This window comes from Populus trichocarpa, chromosome 12, assembly GCF_000002775.5.
Source record: "Populus trichocarpa isolate Nisqually-1 chromosome 12, P.trichocarpa_v4.1, whole genome shotgun sequence".
Taxonomy (NCBI): domain Eukaryota; kingdom Viridiplantae; phylum Streptophyta; class Magnoliopsida; order Malpighiales; family Salicaceae; genus Populus; species Populus trichocarpa.
Window position 1 is genome coordinate 15,168,556 of NC_037296.2, and position 26,077 is coordinate 15,194,632.

Below are 26,077 nucleotides of genomic sequence, written 5' to 3' on the forward strand. Positions count from 1 at the left end.
CTTGTAATTTTGCCTCTAATTTCAATCAATTAACTTGGTCAAAATTAAATTTGGTCTTTTAAAATTTCTATCTTCTCAATTAAGCCCAAATTGGGACCCCAAACTTAATTGTTTACCAATTAAGCCCCAAATAAAATTAATTTGGACCCCACGTACAATTACTAACATATGAAGAAAGTTATGGCTTCTTTTTTACATTTCTGCTTGTCGCAAGAGGCTTGTGAGGTAGAGAGTCTTTGACTGTTTGATATCAGGATCAGATGGATAGGAAAGGTTTTACCCTGACCCCACTTAAGGTTGGTGTTTTTATGATCATCACTGATGAGTTATTTATGTGTCCCCACAGGTGGTCCCTCAGCTCGAAAACGGAAGTAGTAGTAGTGATCAAGATGAAAATAACCTCCCTATTAATATCGTAGCAATTGCCCCGCCCATGGCCTCTGCCAACTGATGTAAAAAAAGGTTCTTCTTGTAGTGGCCTCTTTTATTTTCTTGTATTGTCTGTTGTAATGTTGGTGTAGCATTATAATGCATGATTTGTGAGACATATATTATCATGTTAGTGTAGCTACTCTCTAGCTAATAATAGATTATTAGGACCATCTGACGATGAATTAGCACAAAGGTTGCTTCATATATATATGTCAAATGGTCGGATTTTTCTCGACAAAATTTCCCTACCCTTATATATACAGCAACCCAGCTCCCTGACAAACTTAGCTTTCTCTCTTTACCAGGAGGTTTTTCCACTTCTATGTTACAAGACAAGCGAGGCACACAAATACAACAAATGTAATATATACATCCACACAAGTTAACATTTCATTAATTCAAAAGGATATATATACATATAAGTCCATATGTGTTATGCACAATAATTCTGCCTATTGCATATGATCATGGGGATGTCAATAATGTCCTTGACAACTCGAATATTGTTTTTTTTTTTCTTTTAGTTTGTAGATTGAGTACTCATTTAGAATGCAAAGATATTTTGTGGGTGGGGATCAGTACTATTTGTTTGTTTATTAATTAATTATATGCATTTTTCTCTTCTTTTGAGTTTGTTTAATCTACTCTTATGGTAAAAGATGAAGGGGGATGGGATATATGAAAGGGGATGGAGACAGGAGACAAGAAAAGTTACACCAATCTTCGATAACTTATTCCAACCTCGTCTTCATGGTAGAGTTGGCCACGCAAAAAAACAAAACGTACGCAGTTGATCGCGCAAAAAGCATTAAATACTGCCGCGTAGATAAATAAATTGTATGACAAGATTCATCAAAAAAATATATATATATTGCATGACAAGATTTTGGGGGAGCACATAGTAGTACTCGAGCAGTGAATAGAAGTAGCAGTTATTTGTACGTCCAACTGTCATCTACCATTTCATAAGAATCCAAATGAGATACATTTATATATCTTCTTTGCTAGCTAGCTGGTTTTTCCATCACATCACTTCCATGCGTTGCATTTGTGGAGGTTAATTATGTGCATGTCTTGAGGGAAGCAAATCATGTGGCTGATCGTGGGCAAATAGAATTGCTGATGCTTTTTTTACTTGCTCGGTCTTTGCCCTTTTTTGCTTGTCCATATATATCTTTTTGTTATTAACTACTGTGGAGGTAGGCATGCCTCCTTCCTTTGAATCTATCAATACTTTGTTATATCAAAAGAACAAAAATAAAGTTGCAGCTCAAGGGTACTCAAGGGTCCTTGTTTTGCAATAATGAGCTAGAGCTAACAAGCCTAGCAAAATATATACAAATATAATTCACCTTAATTTGTTAAACGTTTCTTCAAGTGGTAGGGAAGTATTAATCAAGCAAAGAATACATAAAAAGACAAGTATATGCCTTGTGAGAAATGGTTCAGGAGCTATATATATATATATATATTGTGGATGCTTTGGTAGAATGATTTATTTCTTGGGGTTCTTCACGGCCTATGGATAGTAATCCATTAATTCGCTCAAGTTCTTTATAGCAAGAAAGTAAATTATAGATATGGAATGCATGCAAATATTTGGTAGTACTGGAGTAGCCGAGAAGTTAATTGGGAATGTGGGATTTACCTTATCGGATTTCAGTAAGTTTAGGCTTTGGTGCTTGTCGCTTTCGAGGCTCTTCCAGATTTTGGCTTTAAGACCAAATTAAGTGCAAATGTATTTGAATGAAGCTTTAATTGTTATCTTGGTACAAAGTTTACATGCCAGCAATGTGTTTCTGCACGAACACTGTTTATGTCTTGTAGTCTTAGCTTAATTATCTCAGAATATTGATGATGACTCGTTTACAAGAACTATTTGAGATTTGATCGAAAACAATATACAAGAACTATTTTCAGACAATCTATGCATCCAATTTTATGAAGGCGCTTTGGGCAACACTATGGGGGTTAATTTATGGATTACAGAAGATCAGAGAAAGGGACTACTGGTCCTACTTTATATGAATTTTCAGTGTATAACATTTAGTTGGAAAAAAATTACTTTATTTGAATTTGCTTGTTTTAGCTAGCTTCAAGACGCTCACTCATAATCCATGACCAATGAGATTTCCATTTGTGCATGTTGCTATATTTGTTACTTGTTGCACCTAAACACACTTGCTTTGCCTGCCTGCCTTTCTTCTCTGTGTCCATGGATACCAATTCACAGAAATCTGAAAGAAGAGGGATGATGATTCAATCCTTTCTGCAATTCTTGCTTGTGTTGAAAGGACTCCGATTTTGAAGGATTAATGCAGTGGAATTTTATGTCTGCAAGAAGCTCCTTCATACATTCTTGGGTGAATCTGCTGAATATATATGGTGAGTCTTGATACTTCTATATTGTGATTGCCAAGGTTAAATATTTCAGGTCGCAATGATTACTCTTCGTCAAATCTCGGAGATGCTGAAAATATGAAATCAAGCCTTCAGACACATGCTTTATACAAACTCGCATGAAATTTGACGTTTCACCTCTTGAACTTGTGACGATACAGGAGACTGCAGCATTTGATAAGTTTTCAAGGGTGGATTGGTTATTACTTATTATGTCACTTGGTTTGCTGCTTCGTATTTTATGGAATTGATGATAGGGCAAAATGAGGGTTTTAGAAAGCTATAAGTCGGCGTCTGTTGCCTAATGGTTCGATCTTTTCCTCAAGAATTGAAGCATGGTGGTTTTAGTGACCTAGCAAAGCGTCCTAGCCAGCTTTTGAATCCATAAAATGCCCCAGACATATAAGTTGAAGGTAGGAATGTTCTTATGTCCAAGCGAACCACCACAGCTTGATTTGATTATAGCTTTGCATGTCTGGCCTATGGAGCTTTCTATCTGGGACAAAATCTGCTTGTTTCTTATAATTGAATGTCAACTACTGTTACTGTGATAATTTCCATGTTATCAGAACAGTTACACCAGGCATTGCCTTAGTCATAGATCTGTTTGTCGAGCTCTTCATGTGAGCGGGGAATCCTCAAAACTTATTAGTCTAGGTTTTTAGATCAAATTGTTGTTCAACTTTGCATGTAAACCGATGCAGATCTCCTCGACACAGTGTTGGTACTATTGCAGTCAGGTGCGGATGTAATGCAAAAATCATCAATTTCATAATTTTGCAACCAACAGCATTACCAAACCAGGTTTTTGATCTTGTGTGAAGGACAAGTCCTCAGTCACAGTCGATGATGAAATATTGATAGGGGACTTTGTTTCTCACATCTCTAGCCGACAACCAGTTACCGTTGTAATTGAAAGTTTCATTACGTTTTTTATTTAGAAAAACATTAAAATAATATATTTTTATTTTTCAAAAATTATTTTTAACAACACATTAAAATAATCTAAAAATATCAAAAAAATATTAATTTAAAATAAAATAAAATAATTTTAAATTTTTTCAATATATGCTCATCTAGAATATAATATTAGGGTTAAAAATATAAACCATTAGAGATAGGTAAGATTATTTATCTCATGGACATGAGCATGTGCTCCCTGTCTTGAACGTTTTTGTTGATATCTTCCTTGGAAAGTGACTTCTCACAACATTTTATATAGAAAATGTTCTTTGATAGTGATAATTTGATAAAACATTGGTGTCTCAGATTTGGATCCTTGGTAGGGGATCGATAGGGAATGATGGGATGAAAAAGATCCAATTCAAAAAAAGCAAGATCTTTGTCACTATTTTAAAATATAACCAGATCTAATAATGGATTGATCACAATGATTTGAGGTTTAAATAGGCTGAGGTTTAATAAAACTAGAAAAAAATTAATTTGGTATGACCTGATCAAAAACTCATGTTATATCGTGACTCGGTCAATCTAGAAAAAAATAAATCAAAATCCATTGATTTTTTATTAAAAAAAATATATTATTTATTTTTTTATAAAATAAAAAAATTATGTTGATCCAAGATAACAGATGAATTCATCTTGAACTTACATTGAATCAATACCGAATCGAATTTAAAAACTATAATTTTTTAGCTTCTCGGACGGAAGAGGAAGGAAGAAATGGGTGCCGACATAATCGTCAGGCACAAATGCTGGCCATTTGTTAAGTTTGTGGATCATATTATACCATGTAGTCACTGAATACATTCACAAATAACAAGATCGTATTGTTGTTCATTTGGATCCCCTAACGTACAGGCCAATATATATATATATATATTCCAAGATAAATTATAATACAAAGTGATGATAAGGTGATAGACTCATCCAGATTGGGATTGAAGAGTACTTACTACTCGATCTTAGTTGCATAGCTAGGGTTGAGTCTTTTCCTGTGTTTTAATTTGCCCTAAGCACATCATAGCCAAAAAGGGAGCAATCTTTGGGTGATGGAACAGAAGATCCATCAGTAGAATTCTCAAAGGAAGAGAAAAAATATTGAAGAGTTGAAGAGAAGCTTATAGTAGTGACATTCCGATTCGGGAAGAGACACGAGAGAGTGATATATATAGATTTTAAACCCGGCCCGGTCCAAGGCCCGGGTTCCGGGTTTTGACCGGGTCGGCCGGGTCAATCCTTATTTTTTAAAAAAAGTCAAAACGGCGTCGTTTTAGTAAAAAAAAAAACAAAAACAAAAGTTAACGGGTTGCAACCGAGTTTTTGACCAGGTTTAGCCGGGTCGCCGGGTTACACCGGGTCATGGCTTATTCTATTTTTTTATCAATCCGGTCCGATTCTAGATTGACCCGATAAGCCGGGCTGGATTTTAAAATTATGGTGATATAGATAGGGCTGGCATGGTAGATATGATATAGTTTTTGTTGTAGAGATAAGGCCCTTTGGGTTAGAAAAGGGGGATACGAGGGCCACAAATTAAGCTAGAAAGCATTGGCATAATAAAAATTATTTCCAACAATTTGAACACCAAAAAAAAAAAAAACTATTTGTTTTTAGTCTTTCCGAAGAATAAAAAACTGTCGGTGAACACAGCAATATTTACCAAAGCTATCTATTCTTTCTAATTACTCTCTCATCAGTATTTATCGGGTTAGAAGAGAAAAATATTGGGTTGGAAAAAAAAAAAAAAAAAAGGGTAATCGGCTATAGATCGGTAACTTCTAGACACTACGCGCTATTTCATATAGAAAAGGAGATGACGAGGAATAACATACACGGCGGGAACTTTTTTTTTAGCACTTGGAGCTGCTGTACATGCCGATCAAAATACGCAGGTAGCTCTAACGTGTGCCTGCAGTTTTTTTAAATTAAAAATATTATTTTAATAGTTAATTACCTGACTATCATTGATTAAATTAAAAATAAAAAAAAAATTATAGCTAAAAAATCATAATACCCCTTAATCCAATGAATTAAATTTCTTAGATTCAAGATACATGTATAATTCTATTGTGTATAAAAAACAAAAATATTAAAATACCCCCTACTTGAGGTTATTTTAGTTATTTAACTATTCATAAATATATTAAATCGATCAAAATACTTTCAAACGAATTTATAAGACCTAAAAAATCATATAAAAAAATAAAAGTATCCTTGATTTAGAAGCAAGCAAATTTTCACATATTATAGCGGTGAATAAAAAAAAATATAAGAGGAATCATCCATCAATTTTAATATATTTGTTGTGATCACTTTCTAAATAAATATGAGAGTAAAATATTTTCCGAATATATGATCAATACTCCATCTGTACATTAATATTTATAAAAAGGATATTAAACTTATTACATAATAATTTATGAAGGATAATATTATTCACAAACTTGGGCAGTATGCATTCATTTATCATGATCAAACTACAATCACTCCCATCTCGTTTTGTTTTAATTAGCTGTTTTGTTTTTGCGGTCATGTTGTGCTTTTCAAAAAATTAAATTTTATTTTTTATATTTTTAGATTATTTTAATATAGTAAATTAAATTTTAAATTTTAAAAAAATAAAATAATAATATTTTAATTTATTTTCAAATAAAAAATACTTTAATAATTATAACTTCTACCAAAGTACGTACCACACCCTACCAAAATTGTAAATCAAGTAGTTTCGAAGTCTTCTCTTCGAAGTTATATTAAAGCTTCGAAAACAAGTCTATGATGAGAAAAAAAAAAAAAGAGCAGCACCCACTCGAAAATACATGTTTTTATTCTGAATATTATCTCTTTAATTCCTTGAGTGTATCGTTGAATTTCGGCTGCTTATAGTTTCAAAATTTCCAACCTTCAAGCACGCACCCACCCACTTTCCTCGTCATTCCCTAGCCCCCCTGATTTTTTTAATAATCAATTTATTCTCGGTCCAACTTTATCTTATACACAACTTTACACGCACATTAACTATAACTATCAAGGTTATTAATCTCATGACTTGATTCAAGACCAAGTTATTACTTAATTATGATATTTCAGGATGACCGAGTTAATTTAAAATAATATTATTTTTAAAATATATATTAAAAAAATCAAACCTGATTTTAATCGGATCGACTGGATTTAACTAAATTAAATTTCTAACTGGTCTAATATAAAATTCAATTGAGTTAGGTTTTGAATTATCAGATTGACTTGTCGGGTCAGACCGGTTATAATAACACTAATAACATTATCTTTTTTTCACCTATCAAAATTAAGTTTAAATTCAAACATGTTTTAAATATTTTGTAAACTTGAAAAATAAGAAAAATATGATTAAAAAAAATTTACTTCAAGTTTTATTTGGAAAATAAAATAAAATATAAGAATCAAAATAATTTTTTTTTAAATTAAGTATTAAAATATACATAATTAAAATATTTTATTATGTATTCAGTTAACACTTGTCATTATTTTAACAATATTAGTTGCAGTAACAGACAGAAACACCTAGCTATAACAAATATATTACATAGAAAGATAATATAAATACAAAAATATTACATAAACTCTTTGAACATAAAAATAAGGATACATGTTCATAGTGCAACATTAACCTTTTAAAATTTAAATATGATTATTATAAAAAAAAATATCTTCTAGAAAAAAAAAATATGATTGATTGATTGTCTTACAAAATAAATTATATAATAAAAAGAAACTACCTTCTAGAAGCCAAAAAGTAAATACAGTTATATTTAGGTTTTTTAGTAATTCAATAAATTAAAAGGAAGTTTCTCGAAGAAACGTAACGTACCTTCTCTTTCCTCTCTCTCCATTATTTCCTCTCCTCTCCTCCCCTGAAAACCCCTTAACAAAACCGAATCTTCTAGAACTCTCGTACTAATCCTCAACTCTCTGCTCCATCCCACGGCCATGTCGCCACCGCCTCTGGTGGAGCAAAACAGTACAGACACTCCAACAACCGGAGGAGGAGAAACATCAAGAACAATACCAACACCATTCTTAACAAAAACATATCAAATTGTTGACGATCATACCATAGACGATGTCGTTTCATGGAATGAAGATGGATCCTCTTTCATAGTGTGGGATCCAACCGTTTTCGCCAGAGATTTGCTGCCTAAATATTTTAAGCATAATAATTTCTCTAGCTTCGTTCGGCAATTAAACACTTATGTATGCCTTGCTTTATTTTCTTATTTTTTAATAGAATTTATCAGAGTTTTTATCTGATAAAAAATTAATAGAAGTTATTAAATTTATAGTTTCTATTAGTGTTTTTTTTGGTTGATAGAGAGTAGACAGAATTTTGCATAATTTCTATTATTATTTTAATAGAAATCAAGCTGAATTTTGTATAATTTTTAATTTTTATTTATTAATTTATGGTTATTTGTAGGGATTTAGGAAGGTAGTACCGGATCGATGGGAGTTTTCGAATGAAAGTTTTCGGAGAGGAGAAAAAAATTTGTTAGCCAATATACAAAGGAGGAAAATCCCCGCGGTGGTGACAGCACCGGCGGCGGTGGTTCCGGCCATGGTGAAAACGTCGTCGAATTCTTCTTCGGATGAGCAAGTGATTTCGAGGAGTTCTTCGCCGGGGTTGTCGGTGGATTTGATTGATGAGAATGAGAGGTTGAGGAAGGAGAATGTACAGCTAAAAGGGGAGTTGACGGAGATGAAGAGTTTGTGTGCTAATATTTTTAGTTTGGTGTCGACTTATGCAAATTCTCGAGAGGGGAAGGGTGTGAGAAAGATGTTGGATTTGTTGCCAATGAAGGAGGAAGAACGGGAGGGGGCGAGGATCTTTGGGGTGGAGGTTGGTGTGAAGAGAGGGAGGGAGGGAAGTGGAGATATGGAGGAGGGGGAGGCGGAGGGGGAGGAGGATGGGATGCAGTTGCAGTTGCGGCAACCTGGCTGTGGTGGTGGGTTGAAAATTGAGACTAATGGTTGTCAAGATGGAAATAGTAATGGTGGTGGTGATCAAGATGCACCATGGCTTGAACAATGCCATAGGTTAAATCAAAAGATGTGCGATTGATAGAATTACAGTTGTTAGGATTATTATGAGATAGAGTAGCCCTAAATACCATCCCAGGCTACCACTCTATATTGTTATAATGATTGAGTGGGAATTCAATTGTTGATTGTGGAGTTGCAATATCTTTGGACCGGCTCGGTCCTGCTACTGTAATGATTTGGTATTAGTCTGTAAACACAGATTCAACTGTTTAGCAGGAATGGACTAGATCGGTATAGATGGAGATGATCCTGAATCAAAATGTTTACTTTCCATCTATCAGCAAGAGTAAGCTTTTTTATTTTTTACTTTTTACTTTTCAGTGCCTTTCCTTGGAGATTCCATCATGGAATCTGATGCTGATGCTGATTCTGTGCTGTGATATGATTGAGTGGAAAGCAAACCTGGGAGGTGTGAGAAATGAATGAAGATCTGTGCTGATAGGCTTGTGGTACTGTCAGCTACACGCTCAGGTTGAGGCAACTGTAATTTACCTGGAATATTAATTGATTACTGTTGATGATTTATGGAATTTTAGTTAGATTTATATCCGTTTCAGGCTGATAAACACACAGGAAGTTGCAGGCAGGCATTCCAGTTCATACCAAAAAGAATGGAAAATCTGCTTAAAAAGAAGAATGAAATTAAGATTGCATGAACATAGAAGCATAGCTATCAAAGTCAATTTGGTAATCTCAGCTTAATGACTCATTTCAATGATTTGCCAGCTTGAAACTTAGATCTGTATTGGATTTTGTGCATGTTTTTGTTATAAATGTTCGATATGGTGTAAAATGTTTTTCTAAGGTACTTTTGGATTAAAAAAGTATCAAAATACTTTTTTTTTTAATATAACATATTAAATTATTAAAAAATAATAAAATAATATTAATTTAAAATAATTATATTTTTAAAAAACATCCTAAAATAAAAATTACTGTATTCCTTGTAATGAGTGCATCGTGTGCGATTTTTTATTTTTTAGTTTCCATAGCTTTACTTTCAAAAGCAGAATTATAAAGTGTTCGGTAATGCTTAAAAGCTAATATTACATTCTCTTCTACAACTTGCAGCTCTAGAAAAAGCCACAGCCACAGCTTTAGAAACAGAAAAAAAAAAATAGTAATATATATATATATATAAAGAAACATGATTCACTTCTATATGTTTCAGATGATTATCCAAGCGCAACCTTAATTTCTTGTAACATTGGAAAAAAAAAACTCTGAATTGAAATTATGAACTGGACTAGCTTTTGCAGCTGCAGGTTCCAACAGATTTCTTTCCTAAACATGTTAAGGGGTTGTTATTAACAACAAACTTTATATGATCACAGACACAAAGATAATCTACACCTACTCATCTCTGATCCCTTTCAGGAACTTCAACACTTTAAGCATAGTAGGTCTGTTTGCTGGATTGTCAGACAGGCAAACAGCAGCAATCTGCAGCACTTGAAGCATCATTGGCTTGGAATCTGCACTAAGAACTGTTGGATCAAGAACATCAGCAGTCTGCCCCTTCTTAATCTTTTGAGACACCCAACCAACTAGGTTCCCCCCTTCAACCTCTTTGAAATCTGGTCCTGTTGGCTCTTTCCCGGTCACCAATTCAAGAAGAATTACACCAAAGCTATAAACATCTCCTCTTGAAGTGGACCTCCCGCTCTGACCATACTCTGGTGGTATGTAGCCAAATGTACCCGCTATGTCAGTGCTAACATGAGTTTCACAAGCACTGATCAATCTGGCCAGGCCAAAATCAGCAACCCTGGGCTCGAAATTCTCATTAAGTAGGATGTTGCTGGCCTTGATGTCCCTGTGAATGATGTGGGGGGTGAATCCATGGTGGAGAAAAGCTAGCCCACATGCTGCACCAGTTGCAATCTTGAAGCGCTTTGGCCAATCAAGGACATCAAGAGCCCCGCTTCGATTTCTTAGCCAGAGATCTAAGCTCCCATTTACCATGTATTCATAAACAAGGAGCTTTTCCTCCCCCAAAGAACAATATCCGAGCAATGCGACAAGATTCTGATGCTTAACCTTCCCCAACGTTTCCATTTCAGCTATAAATTCTCGGTCACCTTGTGTCTTGGCTTGGCTCAGCTTCTTGACCGCAACTGTCTTTCCATCACGTAGAGTGGCCTTGTATACAGTACCAAAACCTCCATCTCCAATGATGTTCGTCTTGCAAAAGTTGTTGGTGGCTTCAAGAATATCAACTAATGTTATTTTCAGAAGAGGCTGCTCAAACATGGCTATGTTGATACTCAGAGGTTCCTTCGATCTGCTGCTGCTCAAGAAGTACAAGTTTTTATCAATAAAACTGTTCAGTTTTCTTTCCTCAATTTCCTCAGGATCACCTTGCCCGCTGTCTCTCATGATCCATTTCCGCAGAGCAAAGGCTGTACTAAGAGCGACAATCATACATCCAACCGCAATCCCAGCAAGTCCCCAAGCATTCAAAAAATACGACTTGTTAAAGCTTTTGATCCTGCAATCTAAACCCAAGATTCTCCCACAGAGATCTTTGTTGCCAGCGAGAGAAATTTTTGACAGGTTTAGACATATACCACTTCTCGGTACTGGTCCTTCTAAACTGTTTTCTGCCAAATTCAAATAAAACAGATTAACCAGGACACATATATTCTCTGGAATTTTCCCTGATAACCTATTCCCTGAAACATCAAAATATTCGAGTTGCATCAAATTCCCAAGCTCTACAGGAACGGTTCCTGTGAATTTATTTCCATGAAGATCCAAATATGTCAAGTATGAAAGGTTTCCAAATGATCGCGGCAAGTTTCCATCAAAGAAATTATTACTCAAATCCATAGTTTCAATCTTCCATGCCATGGAACTTGATAGGAGCTCATCTAAAGGCCCAGATAGCCGGTTCTGCTGAACATAAAGCCCCACAAGATTCAGCATTTGCGATACAGAAGAAGGGAGCTCACCATCAAGCTCATTATAGCTCAAATCTAAGTGAGTAAGCGCTTTCAAGTCTCCAAGACTACGAGGAACTGGACCATGCAACTGATTACCAGTCAAATTCAGCTTCACCAAGCTGCACAGAACACCTAATCTCCCAGGGATGGTTCCAGTGAGCTGATTATTTCCCAGATACAGGCCCTGAAGCTTGGAAGAATCAACGAGTTCTGGTGGAATGGAGCCGGTTAACATATTTCCAGACAAATCCAAGGTTGTAAGATTTGTCAACCTTGAAAGTGATCCAGGCATTTCACCGGCAAGCTTGTTATTGTTAAGTAAAAGATCCACTACAAACATGAGGTTCCCCATCTCCTCAGGTATTGAACCAGACAACATATTGTGTGACAAATCAAACACGCCAAGGTGTTGAAAGAAGCTTGAATCAGGAATGCTAGCTTCACGAAAATACAAAGACGGCTTCGATGGAATGGACCCTGATAACTTATTGTGAGAAAGAACCAAGCAATGTAATTGAACCAAATCTGCAAGTTTCTCCGGTATTGATCCACAAAGTTGATTATTTCCCAGGTCCAATGTGGTGAGTGCAACAGAATGTCCTAGCTCCACAGGAATGTTCCCTTCAAACAGATTAGAGTTCAAGTTGAGCACTGAAAGAGCTGTGAGATTGCCTATCTCCTTAGGGATAGTACCCCCTAATTGATTGTTGCTAAGCACCAGCCTCTCCAACTGAACAGCATTGCCAATCTCCGCAGGCAGAGAACCCTCCAAGAAATTATTAGCAGCAGAGAATTCCATCAGGTTCAGGGAGTTCCATAAACTCAAAGGTATGGTACCCGAGAAATTGTTGGAATCAAGATCAAGCACCATTAAAGGAAGCTCTGCTAAGTACTCCGGAATTGATCCATTAATCTGATTATTCATCAAAACCAACTGACTCAAATTAGTACACTTCAAAAACACATCCTCAATATCACCAGCCAGGAAGTTCCCATCAAGATCAATCTCCATAAGTTCAACAGGATTACAAAGCTCTCTTGGTATCTCCCCACTCAGCATGTTACTACTCAAACTAATCACCCTCAACGCCGTGCAATTCCCAACTTCAGCTGGAATTTTCCCCGTAAATCTATTATTTGAAAGCAAAAGTGATTCCACTTGGTTCCACTTTCCAAGCCAAGCAGGCAATGGCCCAGAAAGTTGATTCTTATCAGCAGAAAATGTCAACATAGGCAACATAGAAAGCTCTTCTGGTAAAACCCCAGACAGAGAATTGAAAGACAACATCAAAGTTTTCAAGTTTTTGCAATTTCCAAGTTCTGCAGGTATAGAGCCATTAAGCTCAGAGTAAACAAGATACAATATTGACAAGCTTTCCATTTTACCAACAGACTTTGGTATTGAACACTTCAATGGATTGTATGAAAGGTCAAGTTTACTTAGTGACTTCAAATTGGAAATTTCTTCAGGCAAAGGACCAGTGATTGCACATGAAGGTGCAAAGAAGTTCACAAGTCTTGAAAGGTCACCAATTTGTGGTGGCAAAGGACCAGAAAACAAGTTGACACCAATGTAAAGATCAGAAAGGTTTTTAAGGTTGCCTATTTCAGGTGGGATTGGACCAGAAAAGGAATTGTTTGATATATCCAAGGATGTTAAAGATTCAAGTTTAAAGAGCGTTACAGGAGAACCTGACAGGAGGTTGTTGCCAAGGTCCAATAACTGAAGCCCAGTCAACTTACCGAGTTGATTCGGCACTGACCCGGTGAACCCATTGCTTGAGAGGTCAAGAGTATTGAGCTGGGATAACCTCCCAAGCTCCGGAGGAATTTTCCCGGCGAACGAGTTGGGACCGAGTTGTAGGGTTTGGAGCTGAGTCAGCAGACCGAGCTCGCTCGGTAACTCGCCTGATAGAAGGTTATCACCTAGAGAAAGGTGTTTCAATCGTTTAAGGTTTGAAATTTGATGAGGGACTTCACCAAAAAGAAGGTTATAGGACAAATCAAAGACGGTTAAGGAAGAAAGATCGAAAAGAGAAGAGTAGAGTGGGCCTTCAAGGCCCTGAGCAGACAGAATCAATGAAACAACTCGGCCGAGTTGGCAAGAAACGCCAACCCAGCTACAATGGTGGCTCGTTGTGTTCCATGAAGAAAGGACTTTTGGGGTTTTTAGTGCATTTTTGAAGGAAATAAGAGACTTCCTATCAGTGTTTTGATCTTCGGTGTACTTTGAAACCAAGACGAGAGACTGTGTCAACACTAGAAGGCAAAAAAACACAAGCTTGAAGAAAATTGCCATTGTTGCAGAGAAAAGGGAAAGGTTTTTTTTTTGAGGTTTTACATGGAGAAAATGAGAGGTCGGAGCTGAGAAGAAAAACCCATTTGAGAGAGAAGAAGCTGAAAGTAGCAGCCAGTAATGGAGATGGTGAGAGTGAGAAGAAGCTAAAACGCCATGGTGCTATTTGGGAGGGAGAGGGCGTGTGTCAGAGAAACTGAGAATGCATGCAGCTCACATGACATGAGTGTTAAGTCAATTATAATCTAGTCCCTATAGTGATTATAAGACTTTACGTTGGGCCTTTGTGTTTCAATGCATATTAATTTTGACCAAGTGTGGAGTATTTACTATCTCATTGGTTAAAGTTTGACTTGATCTTCTTTCAAAAAAAAAAAAATACAATTTTCGAAAAGTGAATGAGATTTTAAATTAAAAATATTAAGTTAATGTTTGGTATTGTAATAATAGTTATTTTTTTAAATATTTGTAGTTTAAAAATACATCAAAATAATATTTTTTATTTTTAAAAAATTATTTTTGATATTATTACATAAAAACGATCTAAAAACACTAAAAAATAAAATAATTTGAAGAAAAAAAAACTTAAAAATTTAATATATTTTAAAATAAAAAATAATTTAAAAAATACTTTAAAAAACATAATTCAACAAAATACTAAGCATGGCATTCATTTTCTCGGTTCATCATTTGTTTTCTAAATTTAGAACTTTGAGTCAGAATAAATAAATGTTGCTGATTAAAATTCAGAACTACAATGCTTTATTTTCTAGGGAGTGAACTGCAAAAGGTTAATTTTGTTGAATTGCACCTTGTCTTATTCTCTCATGATATTTATGCATGATCCGATCATAGTTAGAAATGCACAAAATTATGGTTGAGAAATACACCCCACTCAATCTAATTTTTAAACTGATATTATTTTGTTATTATTCCGTTTTTTTATTATTAAAATGATATTATTTTGAATTTTAAAAAAAAATTAGAGTCAATTAATCTATAACCTGGGTCGTATTTAAATTAAATTTCTATATAAAATTTAAAATTATAATTATAATATAAAGTTGTAAAGAAAACAAATACACAATCTAATTAATCACTATGATTTTTCAATATTTGACGGGTCAAACACGACTATGAATAAAAGGTTGTAAAGGGACATACACCATCTAATCAATCACTGCAATTTTTTCCATGCTTGCGAATTATTAAGAATCTTGAACAAGCGGACCCTACAAAACCCTATATCTTCATCTGTTGCCATATTCTCTTCAGAGAAGGGAAGTCCAAAACTCAAGATTCGTGCATGGGGAAGGAACATGTAACATTGTGAATTGACCAAACAACCCCTTGAAGGGACAGCTTCAGAATTTAGCTCTCTGTAGCATTTTAAAGGGGAAGTTCCAGCCTCTGTTGCCGTCTGCAAGTCTGATACTCTGATGTATATAAATCTGGGTAGTCGCTATGGACTTGTGGGGCTGTTTTTGTCTTTCTAAATGTCTGTACTGTGTTTGATGTTGAGATGCTCACAGAGAAAGAGACATGGATGTGCAAGATGAGACATGAGACGTGCAAAATAGGGAATGGTGAGCTGAGTATCGTGAAGGAAAGGCCCGAGGAGTGAGTTGTCTCTTCACAGGAAGCAAGCCAAGAATGGGAATTTTTGCACCTTCATTGCCTTCAATTTTGCAACTTATATCTCCTGCTTCTGTTTTATGTGTAAAAACCATGTCATATGCTTCTCTATTTTATGGGACTTCTAAACTTCACCACCTTTGTTTGTATCAATTAATCCCTAGAATGTTGATAGTGATTTCAATTTCTAATCCATTCTCATATCAGTCTAGATTTCAAGTTCATCCCAAGATCTCATCAAACAATCCAATCACAGTATCACTTGTACCAAAATGGTATGGTTTTGCATGACACAAAGCATCCAAAGGTGGGTATGTTTTGCATTGCATCCAAAGTTCGAGCCGGATTGCGGTTTAAATTATATTTTTTTAAAATTTATTTATTTTTGTTTAAAATTTATTTTTATATATATTTTTAAATCGTTTCAAAACTAATTTTTATATAAAAAAATTATTTTTATATATTTTTATATAAAAGACATTTTAAATCACGAAAACTATTATATTTTTAAACATATTCTTGATAGTGGGCGTGATTGGCCAAACCATCAACAACTACACACTTTAATGAGAACATCAACTCCATAGCACGAAACCTTGCGTGCAGGACTTGAACGTCAGCTGAACTGAAGCTTTCTTAGAAAAGCAAAGAAAGCATTAACTAAAGGGTTTTTTTGTTTGAGTGAGAGGAAAGAGGAAGAGCAATGATCCCTTTCCCAATCCCATGCATCAATGCTTAGATGCGTGCACGCTTTCAACATTATAAAAGGGGGGAAATTTACAGTTGTTTTAAATCAGTGTAAGAAAAATTTAATGGCTGTGAAGATGACTTTGCATTAATGCAGTAACTCAATAATTTTCCTTCGTTTAATTATGTGAGGATCAGTCGTTTTTTTGCCTTATGAACATAATATATCAGTTTTTAAGTCTGAGTTTGTCATCATTAGAAGAAAAAATGCTGAGCTCATTGTGAAAAAATGGACTAGTCGCACACGCCCCATCGCCCATTGACAGTCATTACTTTACATCAGATCAGATATCAGAATTTAGCATAAAGTAGCCACTGCCCACTTGCTGGCTTGCTGCATGTGTCTGTGGCAGCCCAGTTGGAGATGAATTAAACTGACACACCAAGCTTTTGATTTCGATGCTAGGCTTGAATCTCCAAGAATGAAGATAGCTAAGAGGTTAAACGGCCTAGAAACAATTCATGTCTGGCACATTATCGTAGGACTAGATATCATGACCTCGCCTGCATGCACAACAGCCATAGCAGATAAACCAGGGATGCCTTCATTGATGACCCAAAAGAAGGCTAGAAATGTTGAAAATCAAACCTGTAAACAAAAGGATGAAACAAACTCTTGTAGATGAACTGCTTTTACCTGAATAAGAGAGATGGATTTAGTTTTGATATACAAAAGGCACAGAGAGAAGGGAAAATAACTAGCAATGGAAGTGACAAGGATAGAGTAGAAGAGATCGGATGCTTCAGAAAGAAAGACCTCTGTCAACAACCTTAGAAAGAAGAACACCATACACATGAAATTTAATTTAAAAAATTGAGTTTCTAAAGATTGGTTGAACGTTCACAGGGATGATGACACCTCTCTAATTTGAATAAAAAAAGAGAATGAGGAATTCAAAAGTTTATTAGACTCCAAATTAATGTCAAAATTGATACCCAAATGTCTAAGAAAAAGCACACAGATCATAATGGTTAGAGGGTAGTACGATATTGTTGTCATTTGCCAGTCAAGGCATATGGAAAATGCCAGTCATTATTGTTCTAATTAATAAAGTTTTTATTCTCTGAAATTAATATGTGCAGACAGAAGTGTCAAGTTGGGTGCGGTTTCTTCCATTCACTTTCTGCGGATGCTATGCTAGGAAAGAAAAAAAAAAAAAAAAAAAAACCCCAAAGACAAGGGTGAATTTTCAATAAAAAAAATTTAAAGATTGTGTTCGTTTATTAAGACCGACGATAATGTTTTTTTTTAAAAAAAAAAAATCAAGATTATAACTATTTTCTAATTTACTCATGATAATCTAATTTACTTCTTTACTTCTTCAAATCTCACCTGTCCGGGGCCAATCAAAGACAGAAGCATTGTTTAATAAGGCTAACAGATGCAGTGCAGTTAGTAACAAAAGGGAGGAAGAACAAGGGACAGAAAGTCTTCTTTGATGACATACAATTACAATCGATCTGTAAACCCCCCATGCAATTTTTACAACCCTCACCAAATATTTTAAAAATACATCGAAAGGGCAGAGTCAAATGCCTTGTTTCCAATCCTAAATCCATTTACCATGTAGCCAGCCGAGAAAAACTGGAAGCAAACATGGATTTTGAAAATTCAGTGTTGGTATGACGAAATATCACAACCTTGCGCACACACTGGTGTCAGCAAAACATTCAATCTAGACCATTCATCCAGCAAAACAAGTCATGCATTTATTTCTGAAGTGCACTGATGCTCTCTGCTGCAGCTCCTTCTACCCCAAAACATACTCGAACAGCTTGTTTTCTCAAGCCTTGGCCCTTCCACTTTAACCTGCTCTACAGATGTTTGCGAACGGTGAGAGGATTCATCTTGTGATTCAGCCTCTTGGGTTTCAAGAGATGGGCATGGTTCATCATTGCAGGTACATAAAGGGATGGCAACAGAAGGAAATGGGCTGCAAGTGACTGGGCAAAGAAAATCAGAAGAAACTGAAGCCACTCGATTCTTTCGGACCTCTGGTAAACATGCTAGCGATTTCCCATCCATGTCACGAGGATGAAGCATGCATGGAGCACAGAGGCCTAGAGACAGAGGAAGCTTCATTTCCTTTGCCGAGGAACCAGGCAGTCTATCAAAAGAGACAATGCCATGCCTGCAAAGAGGACATGGGATGGAGCCAGTAGGGCCTACCATTTCGGATGAGATATTGCATGTTGAGCACAGGCAGAGTGCGCATCTTACACAAAGCTCATGCCTGCACCCTAAATATGAGAAGAACTGCCTATCAATAACAAGAAACGAATGGCATACTGGACACGCAATCAATTTCACCAAAGATTGCAAAGGTGATGGAGAACGCAAGTAGAAAGGTTCTCAAAATATTTCTAAAATTAAAGTGACAAATGAAGTTTTTTTCCAAGTTCAGATTTCTATCAAAGGGACAATTTCCAAGATAATAAAACTATGTGCACTAGTAGAAGGGAAAGAAATCCCATAATACTTGGGATGCCAACATGAAAAAGTGAAGCAGAAAGTTGATCTTCACAACTAAAGATGGACGGACGGACGGACAGATGCATGAAATCTTTCACAGTTCTATAACTAAGGGAAAAACACAAGAAAACAATGCACTTGGCTTGTGCAAAAAGATGAACTGAGAACCTTCATGCAAGGATTTAAAGACACCACAGTCCTCAATCTTCACCAATAGAAAAATTTTTATTGGTTGAAAGAGAGAACAAGGTTTTTGCTACCTAGATGCAGCATATATAATAAGTCCTAAAAAAGATGCAGCAATTATAGATATGAATACATTGACATGATTGAGCTCATAGATAATGGAAATAGAAACCAGAACCAAAATAAATTGATATTGACAAATCAATCACATTCTTCATAGGCCGGCGATAAGCATTGGCATTGAACCTAATTTCTTTTCTCCCAGTCAAAAATATTATGTTGCTTAAATAGGTGCATCTTCGAAAGCTGTGGCATTTACATTGATGGAAGGAAAATAGATGCTTCCGGAAGAACCATGAGCATATAAATGTTCAAGGTAGCATTGCTAATAAAGAGGATCGAGGTCCAAGAGATCAACACAAGGAAAACCTTGATAAATTCAAAGACAGAAAGAACAAACCTTCCGCGGCCACATTGCATGCTCTCTCCAGGCAAACAGCGCAAATATCAGGGTCATCAGAGGACCTTGTCGAGCATTGCAGCCCACTCTCTCTGCAAAGAATAGTTCAGAAAGCATCATATTCAGTGTTCATTAACCAAGGCTAACATTATTTAACTAAACACTGATAAATTTTCAATATCATATCAAACTCCAGGGCATTGGTTCAATTCAAGGTTAACAAAAAAGTAACTGTAGTCGGCTTAGATTTTCTGGGTTGAGATCTAAAGAAATGTAACATCACATATGAGTGTCTTGCATGTGCAACAAGTCGACAAATGATTTGGTAATAAGCAATCAGCAAGGGAAACTCTTGACACAAGATACTGTCAGTCTTGATGCAATGATGTACAGATAATTCCATTCCTAGGGTAGCTAACATGTGCTGCTTCAGCCTTCAAGCAATCTTAACACGGGGAATGTTAGGATTTTTAATTGCTATTTACATCTATGCTAAGAGCTTATAAATTCTCCGGTTGTTCATTTTCCTCCTTTCCTGGAAGTAGTAATAGCACCAACTGATAGCAGGATACGGAACAAAACATGAAAGTACAAACCTTCTCAAGTTTTGATCCTTCACAGTTCACACATTGCCTCGACAAAGGGTTTATAGTTTGATCTAATTCTGTAAGCATCATTACACCAATTCATACTATAAGATGTCGCACAAAGAAAACATAATCAGTATCTAGCTTATACAGTATTCAGCAAGCATGAGACATTAACTGTTAGGTACTCGTATCCCAATAAAACAGGTTCCATATTAGCCAGACTTGGATGACAAGCTCATAGTGAACCAAGCTAGAGCAGCTTGTTCTTAACCGAGTTCGTATCTCTTGCTCTTTGTTGCAGAATTAATAAAAGCATCAAACTTACTTTTCCTTAAACAATAAGCTGCCCAAGAAAGCAACAAAGGGCCGAGGACCCATATCCACTCTATCAGTTTAATATTAGAAACTAGGCTATTTTAATGGACTCAAATTTATTTCTGAATGGTACCCAAATTTAGAAAATTATAAACATCAAGCGTTTGAGACTTTAGTTAGTGCTGTTGCAATGATATTTTTTAAACCATCACCTTCTTAGCATGTATGCACACCTCTATATGAGCATGTGTGCGTGAGAGAGAGGGAGCATATATATTAAGTTGAAAAAGTACCTTGCTATGTTAAGTACACTCAAAAGAGGCAAGGCTAAGTAATTAGAGTGAGGAAATCTAGGTATTGTAGATTCAGAATTTGTTGCCAACAATGGTTCAAGCCAATGACGCCCCCACATCCTAGCAACATCAACAGGCAGCCACCTGAAGAAAACATAGGAGTTTCTATGTCAATTTTTCACAATAAATTCCAGAGCTGTTGCATCAATCAGTCATAAGACAAAACAAACCCAAAGCAATTTACCCGTTGCAATTTAATGTCGTCCGACTGGCACCTCTTGCAAGAAGGATCTGGAGAATTAGCAGCACTATCATCTAATGTTCATAAAGTTAAAGACAGGAAAGGCAAGCTTCTTCTTGTTGGATATTATTCTTACCTGACAGCATTTTAAATTGCCCCCACAGGCAGCATAATGCAAGGGGGTGCTTCCAGCCCCTACGCATCGACATAATTATATTTTCAGGGGTACAAATCACAAACGAAAGATTTGCAAACAAATTGTGAGGCATAGAGCAGAAAAGTAAACCTATCAAATCCATCGTTGTCCCATAATGAAATGTCTCTGATGATACATTTGCATGAATATCAAGTAGAAGCTGTACACAATCAAAATACCCATTCAATGCAACCATGTGAAGAGCAGTGATACCACCATCAGCCGCCTTATTTACAAACCTGGACAACGCACTGCACAATAATATAACATAAGTCAAATACTTTTGTGGTATAAACCACTAAAAGAATAAATCTAATAGTAAGAGGGAAACATCAGACAACAACTATTTCCCACCAAAGTAATGACGCCAGAATCAATATGCCATCAAGGTGAAAATCTTTACAATCTGAATGAACTAATACCTCTGGTCAAATCTGTTCTTCTCACTAGAACCATCCCCAGTATCACCTTCTATCCGAGCATGCATAGCTTCAAAAGGGGCACTAGGAACAAAATCTGCTACAACTAATCTTATACATCTTGCATGCCCATTTACAGCTGCAAAGTGTAGAGCAGTCCTTCCATTAAGATAATCCGCCCTTGTAACCTATAAAGCCACAATTTTCACAAAGACAGATCAATTAAAAAAAAGAACAACTTCCAAGTAAAACAGGAAAATCAACAAAAGTTTCTCTTTTGAAACTGAATTTACTTACATTGCACCTAAACAATAGAAGTGTCTGCACAACTTCCCAATGTCCATATCTACAAGCTTGCATCAATGCCGTCTTCAAAACAAAATCACCAAAAATATCACTAACTAGAGAAAAAAAATATATCGAAACAGAACAGTTAATTTGTTTCAAATTAAAGAATTACACTTTTTATTAATCTGGTTTCAAAAACAAGCAACATCCAAATGAAATCAAAATCTGGGTTTCGTTCATCTCCGCATAACTAATATTAACAGAAACAAAAATCCAAAATTCTACAATCAAACTTAAAGTTCTAATGAAACAAAAATTTCAACTTTTATTTATTTCCCCATCACTAAAATACTGAACCAAAAAAAATCAACACTTTCACCACAAGAACTTCAAAAAAATACCCATTATCAAATGTGATCCAACAAATCATATGAACATTCCCACACATTTATATATCAAATCCCCCCCCCCCCCGCCCCAAAAAAAATCACAATAAATAAAAGAACAACATTTTCTTTACCTGGCCACAGTAATTCCTGGAATTCACATCAGCTCCATTCTCTAACAACAACCCCACAATCTAGAACATTAAAATCAGACACATTAACTAAAATCCAAAAATCCAAAAAGAAAAAAAGTTACCTTTTTTTCACCTTTTTACCTCATTGTGGCCTTTAGCAGCAGCAAAATGGAGAGGAGAATTAAGGCCCCCAAAAGTTGAATATTTAGCTAGACAAGGATTACAATCCAATAACATCTTGGCTTCCACCAAATCTCCATCTCTTGCTGCTGAAACTAACCTCTCCCCTGAAGCTGAGCACCCAAATGAATTCCCCATTTTGACCACTCCCCTCCTCTCTCACTCTCTCCCCCTCCCTCTCCGTCTGTCTCGGACAAAAAAATTTCGGACAACAATTTTTCTGATTTGTGCTTTTTGAGGCTTTGTTTATGGAGGTGGAAATTTGGTGATGTGGCTGTTTATATATATAGATCAAATATTAAATTATATAGATATTTTAAACTATATAACAATGAATATCAATAGATTTTTTAAAAGAAGGTGGCATCCATAGTCAATTTAGATAAGTATTCCATCACGGTCAAGTCTATATTTAAGTAGGTTGAACCAGATTAATTTGAGTGTTAAACTGGATTATAACAAGGTAATTTTTTTATATTTTTATTAAAATCTAATATAATCTAAACCTTGATTTATTAAATTACTCGAATTATGTATAAACTTCATGAATTAAGTCTTAAAACAAAAGTGTTTATATATACTTAATATTTATCCAAAATATTTTGTTAATGTCAATGTGCTTGACCAGTGTAATTTACTTGCATATAGAAGATAGGATCCTTTTTGGACTTCAGATCTTGGTGGAAATAAATTTGATAGCTGTAATTCTTTGATTTTTACCTTTCTGGTTGGCAAAATACTGATCCCCTTTTCTGTAAAATTTGAGACTGGCAATTAGAATATTAAATTAGGGTTTATATGAACTAACTAGAACCAATATTTATAGTATAATTGATTTTATCCAAATAAACGAGGTTTTGATAATATATTTTTATTCCAAACTTGTGGGACAAAACTTGACAATAAAGTCAATTAAAAATGGGGCCAAAAGGAAATCAGAGAGCATACAATCTGTTGACAGGAAAGATCATACAGACCACATCAATCATGTAATCAAAGGCCCTACCGTGGGACCCGAACAGCATTAAATGTGGAGATGACACTCTTAGGCCATGTTTATTTTTTTAATCATTTAAAAATACATACATACATACATATATATATATATACATACATATATATATATATATATATATATATATATATATAGATGTCAAACTAAGTGTATTGAACAAATAAGGTTTTTTATAGTTATTTTATTAAATTTAAAGATAATAAATAAAATATAAATATTATCAAATCTGATCCAAAACTCAATCCAAACTTATCCCAAGACATGTATATTTATATTTTTAAAATCTAATATAATAAATAGTACTCTAATATTAATATTAATATAATATACATACATACATATATAGCATTTATAAAAACCATGCTTGAATCAGACGGCAATTAATGGTTGTTGATTGTAGATGAAGTGGAGGACACCACATGAGATTACTTCGTACATAGGGATTTACGCAAAAATTCTTAGGTTAAGTTTGGTGAGATGTGGGCCGTTTGATTGGAGATGGACTTGATAGGGAGGTGATCTAATCCGGGAAATTTTGGAGACCAATTTCTAAAATTATTATTTTTTTCCTCCTTTAATTTAGAATTTTAGATGGGAAGTGGAAACAATAGTAGAAAAAATGTTTATTCCTTGTCGAGTATTATTTTCTTCCTTTAATGATAAAGAAAAAATTGGCAAATTGCAAATATATGTTTTTTCTAGATTATGTTTGGTTGATATGTTTGAAAAAAAAAAAACTAATACCTAAAGGGCATAAATATGTTTAATTGGATGAAAAAAGATATAAATTAAATTTATATTCATAATAGTTATATTATTTCAAAATAGAAAAGACATAAACACTTTTTTTTTATCTCAACTATTTTGCTTTTTTTTTTTTTAAGATAGTAACTAAATACTATTTTAATATTTCAAACTGTATTAGAATTTTAGAAAGTAGAAGTTTACTATGATATTAGGGTCTATTTTTTTTTGCATAAAATATTTTATAAATAAAAAATATCGTACATGTAAAATGTTTTCCCGTAAATTATTTTATATGTAAAATATTTTTTAATGTTTGACCCGAAAATATTTTCTCGTAAAATATTTTTTTTTTTTGTGGTGGTGTTGGTGAGAAATGAGATGGCAGGGGTGATGGATGAAAAGATGGTGATAATGGTTGAAATAGTTAGATGATATTTTAAATATTTTACAACATTTCATGATCTGTAAAATATTTTATAGCAAATAAATTAAAATTAAAGATTAATTATAAATGTTTTTCATTAATTATTTTTCCTATAAAATATTTTATAAAAAACAAACATAATTTCAAAAATAAACATGAAAAGATATGGAAAATACATCTTAAAAGGTATTATACGCAAAATAAACCGATCCATAGCACTATTGCCAAATTGCAACCGAGTAGCAGAGTGAAAAGGAGAGAGTTTGTCGTGTAAGAGAGGTTTCTTCGCAAGAAAAAAATTGATGTAGAGTGCCTTCAAAGTTCATTTTAATGTGCAGAATTTATGTATTTGATTATTAATTTTTAAAATTCTTCTCCCATGGAAGATCATTAAAATTTGAACTTCATTAATGGGAGCAACACATTTCTCTTCTTAATCTCTTAATTAGCGAAAATACCTGCAATTCAAATGATGTGTAGTACAGGATAATAACAAGTTTCCATGTACAAAATTGGATTCCAAGTCTAATAAATTGCTTGAAGAATAAATGGAGGCACACAATTTCAGCATGGATTTATCTATAGAACATGAAAGGATACATGAGAATATAATCTATGTAGACAAACCTATTTCTTGAAAGTAAGAAAATGATAATATTTTTGACAGCTTTCATACATCAAGATTGAATCCATTTTTTTATCTGATTAAAAATAATTAATCCATGATAAAACTAAAAAAAATATATATGAAAATTTTATTTCTGACAACTATTGAAATCTTGAACCTTGATAATCACGAAGAAAGCATACCTCATTAATCATCTAAATGTGTAAAAAGAAAAAAAGTATTGTTAATGATGTGTTTAACAAAATTCATGGCCATAGAAATGAATGCTCTCTGGTGGTGGACCAAATCAAGGTTTTATGAGCATGCCCCTTCAAAGACTGATGGTGCTAACACATGGCAGTTGATTTAATAATTGTTCATGATAGGTAGTCAGTAGTCTTGAACCTTGCTGATCTACCCCTAGATACTGGTATCTGTAGTTTTCCATGGTTACAACTTACAGGTGGGAGAAGCAACTAGGGTTAGTCCAAGTGAAAACAGACGTGGATCATACGTTTGCATCAGTCACTTGATAAGGGCCTTTTCTTTCATTTATATCTGTTCAGGTTTGATGTCAAATATACCCACCAGACCTGCAAACTTGATTCAGTAAAAGTATGCTAGATTGA

General features: G+C 34.7%; 3 protein-coding genes across 4 annotated transcripts; 1 reads left to right on the forward strand and 2 right to left on the reverse strand.

Annotated features, from left to right (window-relative positions):
- Positions 1–7,609: 7,609 nt before the first annotated feature.
- LOC7482098 (heat stress transcription factor B-2a) lies at positions 7,610–9,416 on the forward strand. The gene is made up of 2 exons (XM_024582642.2): positions 7,610–8,025; positions 8,249–9,416. The coding sequence occupies exons 1-2, from the start codon at positions 7,762–7,764 to the stop codon at positions 8,888–8,890; spliced, it is 906 nt and encodes a 301-aa protein (XP_024438410.1). The 5' UTR covers positions 7,610–7,761; the 3' UTR covers positions 8,891–9,416.
- A 662-nt stretch (positions 9,417–10,078) lies between these two features.
- Positions 10,079–14,491, reverse strand: LOC7482097 (leucine-rich repeat receptor protein kinase EMS1). The gene has a single exon (XM_024582641.2). It carries the CDS (start codon positions 14,113–14,115, stop codon positions 10,225–10,227), a length of 3,891 nt encoding a protein of 1,296 aa, XP_024438409.1. The 5' UTR covers positions 14,116–14,491; the 3' UTR covers positions 10,079–10,224.
- A 3,412-nt stretch (positions 14,492–17,903) lies between these two features.
- On the reverse strand, positions 17,904–22,926 carry LOC7482096 (E3 ubiquitin-protein ligase XBAT33). 2 transcript variants are annotated; one of them, XM_002318197.4, is made up of 10 exons: positions 22,617–22,926; positions 22,476–22,535; positions 21,965–22,036; positions 21,671–21,855; positions 21,339–21,499; positions 21,189–21,247; positions 21,056–21,102; positions 20,812–20,955; positions 19,614–19,705; positions 17,904–18,735 (listed from the first exon to the last, which is right to left on the reverse strand). In XM_002318197.4, exons 1-10 carry the CDS (start codon positions 22,791–22,793, stop codon positions 18,197–18,199), a joined length of 1,536 nt encoding a protein of 511 aa, XP_002318233.3. In that variant the 5' UTR covers positions 22,794–22,926; the 3' UTR covers positions 17,904–18,196. The 2 variants fall into 2 exon arrangements, with proteins under 2 accessions (XP_002318233.3, XP_024437621.1); XM_024581853.2 differs by having other exon boundaries at positions 22,609–22,755.
- Positions 22,927–26,077: the final 3,151 nt, after the last annotated feature.

Bases quoted from the DNA above. Each gene is read 5' to 3' on its own strand.
- LOC7482096 (XM_002318197.4), bottom strand. From the start codon at position 22,793: ATGGGGAATTCATTTGGGTGCTCAGCTTCAGGGGAGAGGTTAGTTTCA. The intron at 22,037-22,475 runs GTAAAGAAAATG...TTTGTTTTGAAG, and splicing joins CCAGGAATTACTGTGGCCAG to ACGGCATTGATGCAAGCTTG. The intron at 19,706-20,811 runs GTACTTTTTCAA...TATTCTTTGCAG, and splicing joins AGTGTACTTAACATAGCAAG to AGAGAGTGGGCTGCAATGCT.
- LOC7482097 (XM_024582641.2), bottom strand. From the start codon at position 14,115: ATGGCAATTTTCTTCAAGCTTGTGTTTTTTTGCCTTCTAGTGTTGACA.
- LOC7482098 (XM_024582642.2), top strand. From the start codon at position 7,762: ATGTCGCCACCGCCTCTGGTGGAGCAAAACAGTACAGACACTCCAACA. The intron at 8,026-8,248 runs GTATGCCTTGCT...GGTTATTTGTAG, and splicing joins TTCGGCAATTAAACACTTAT to GGATTTAGGAAGGTAGTACC.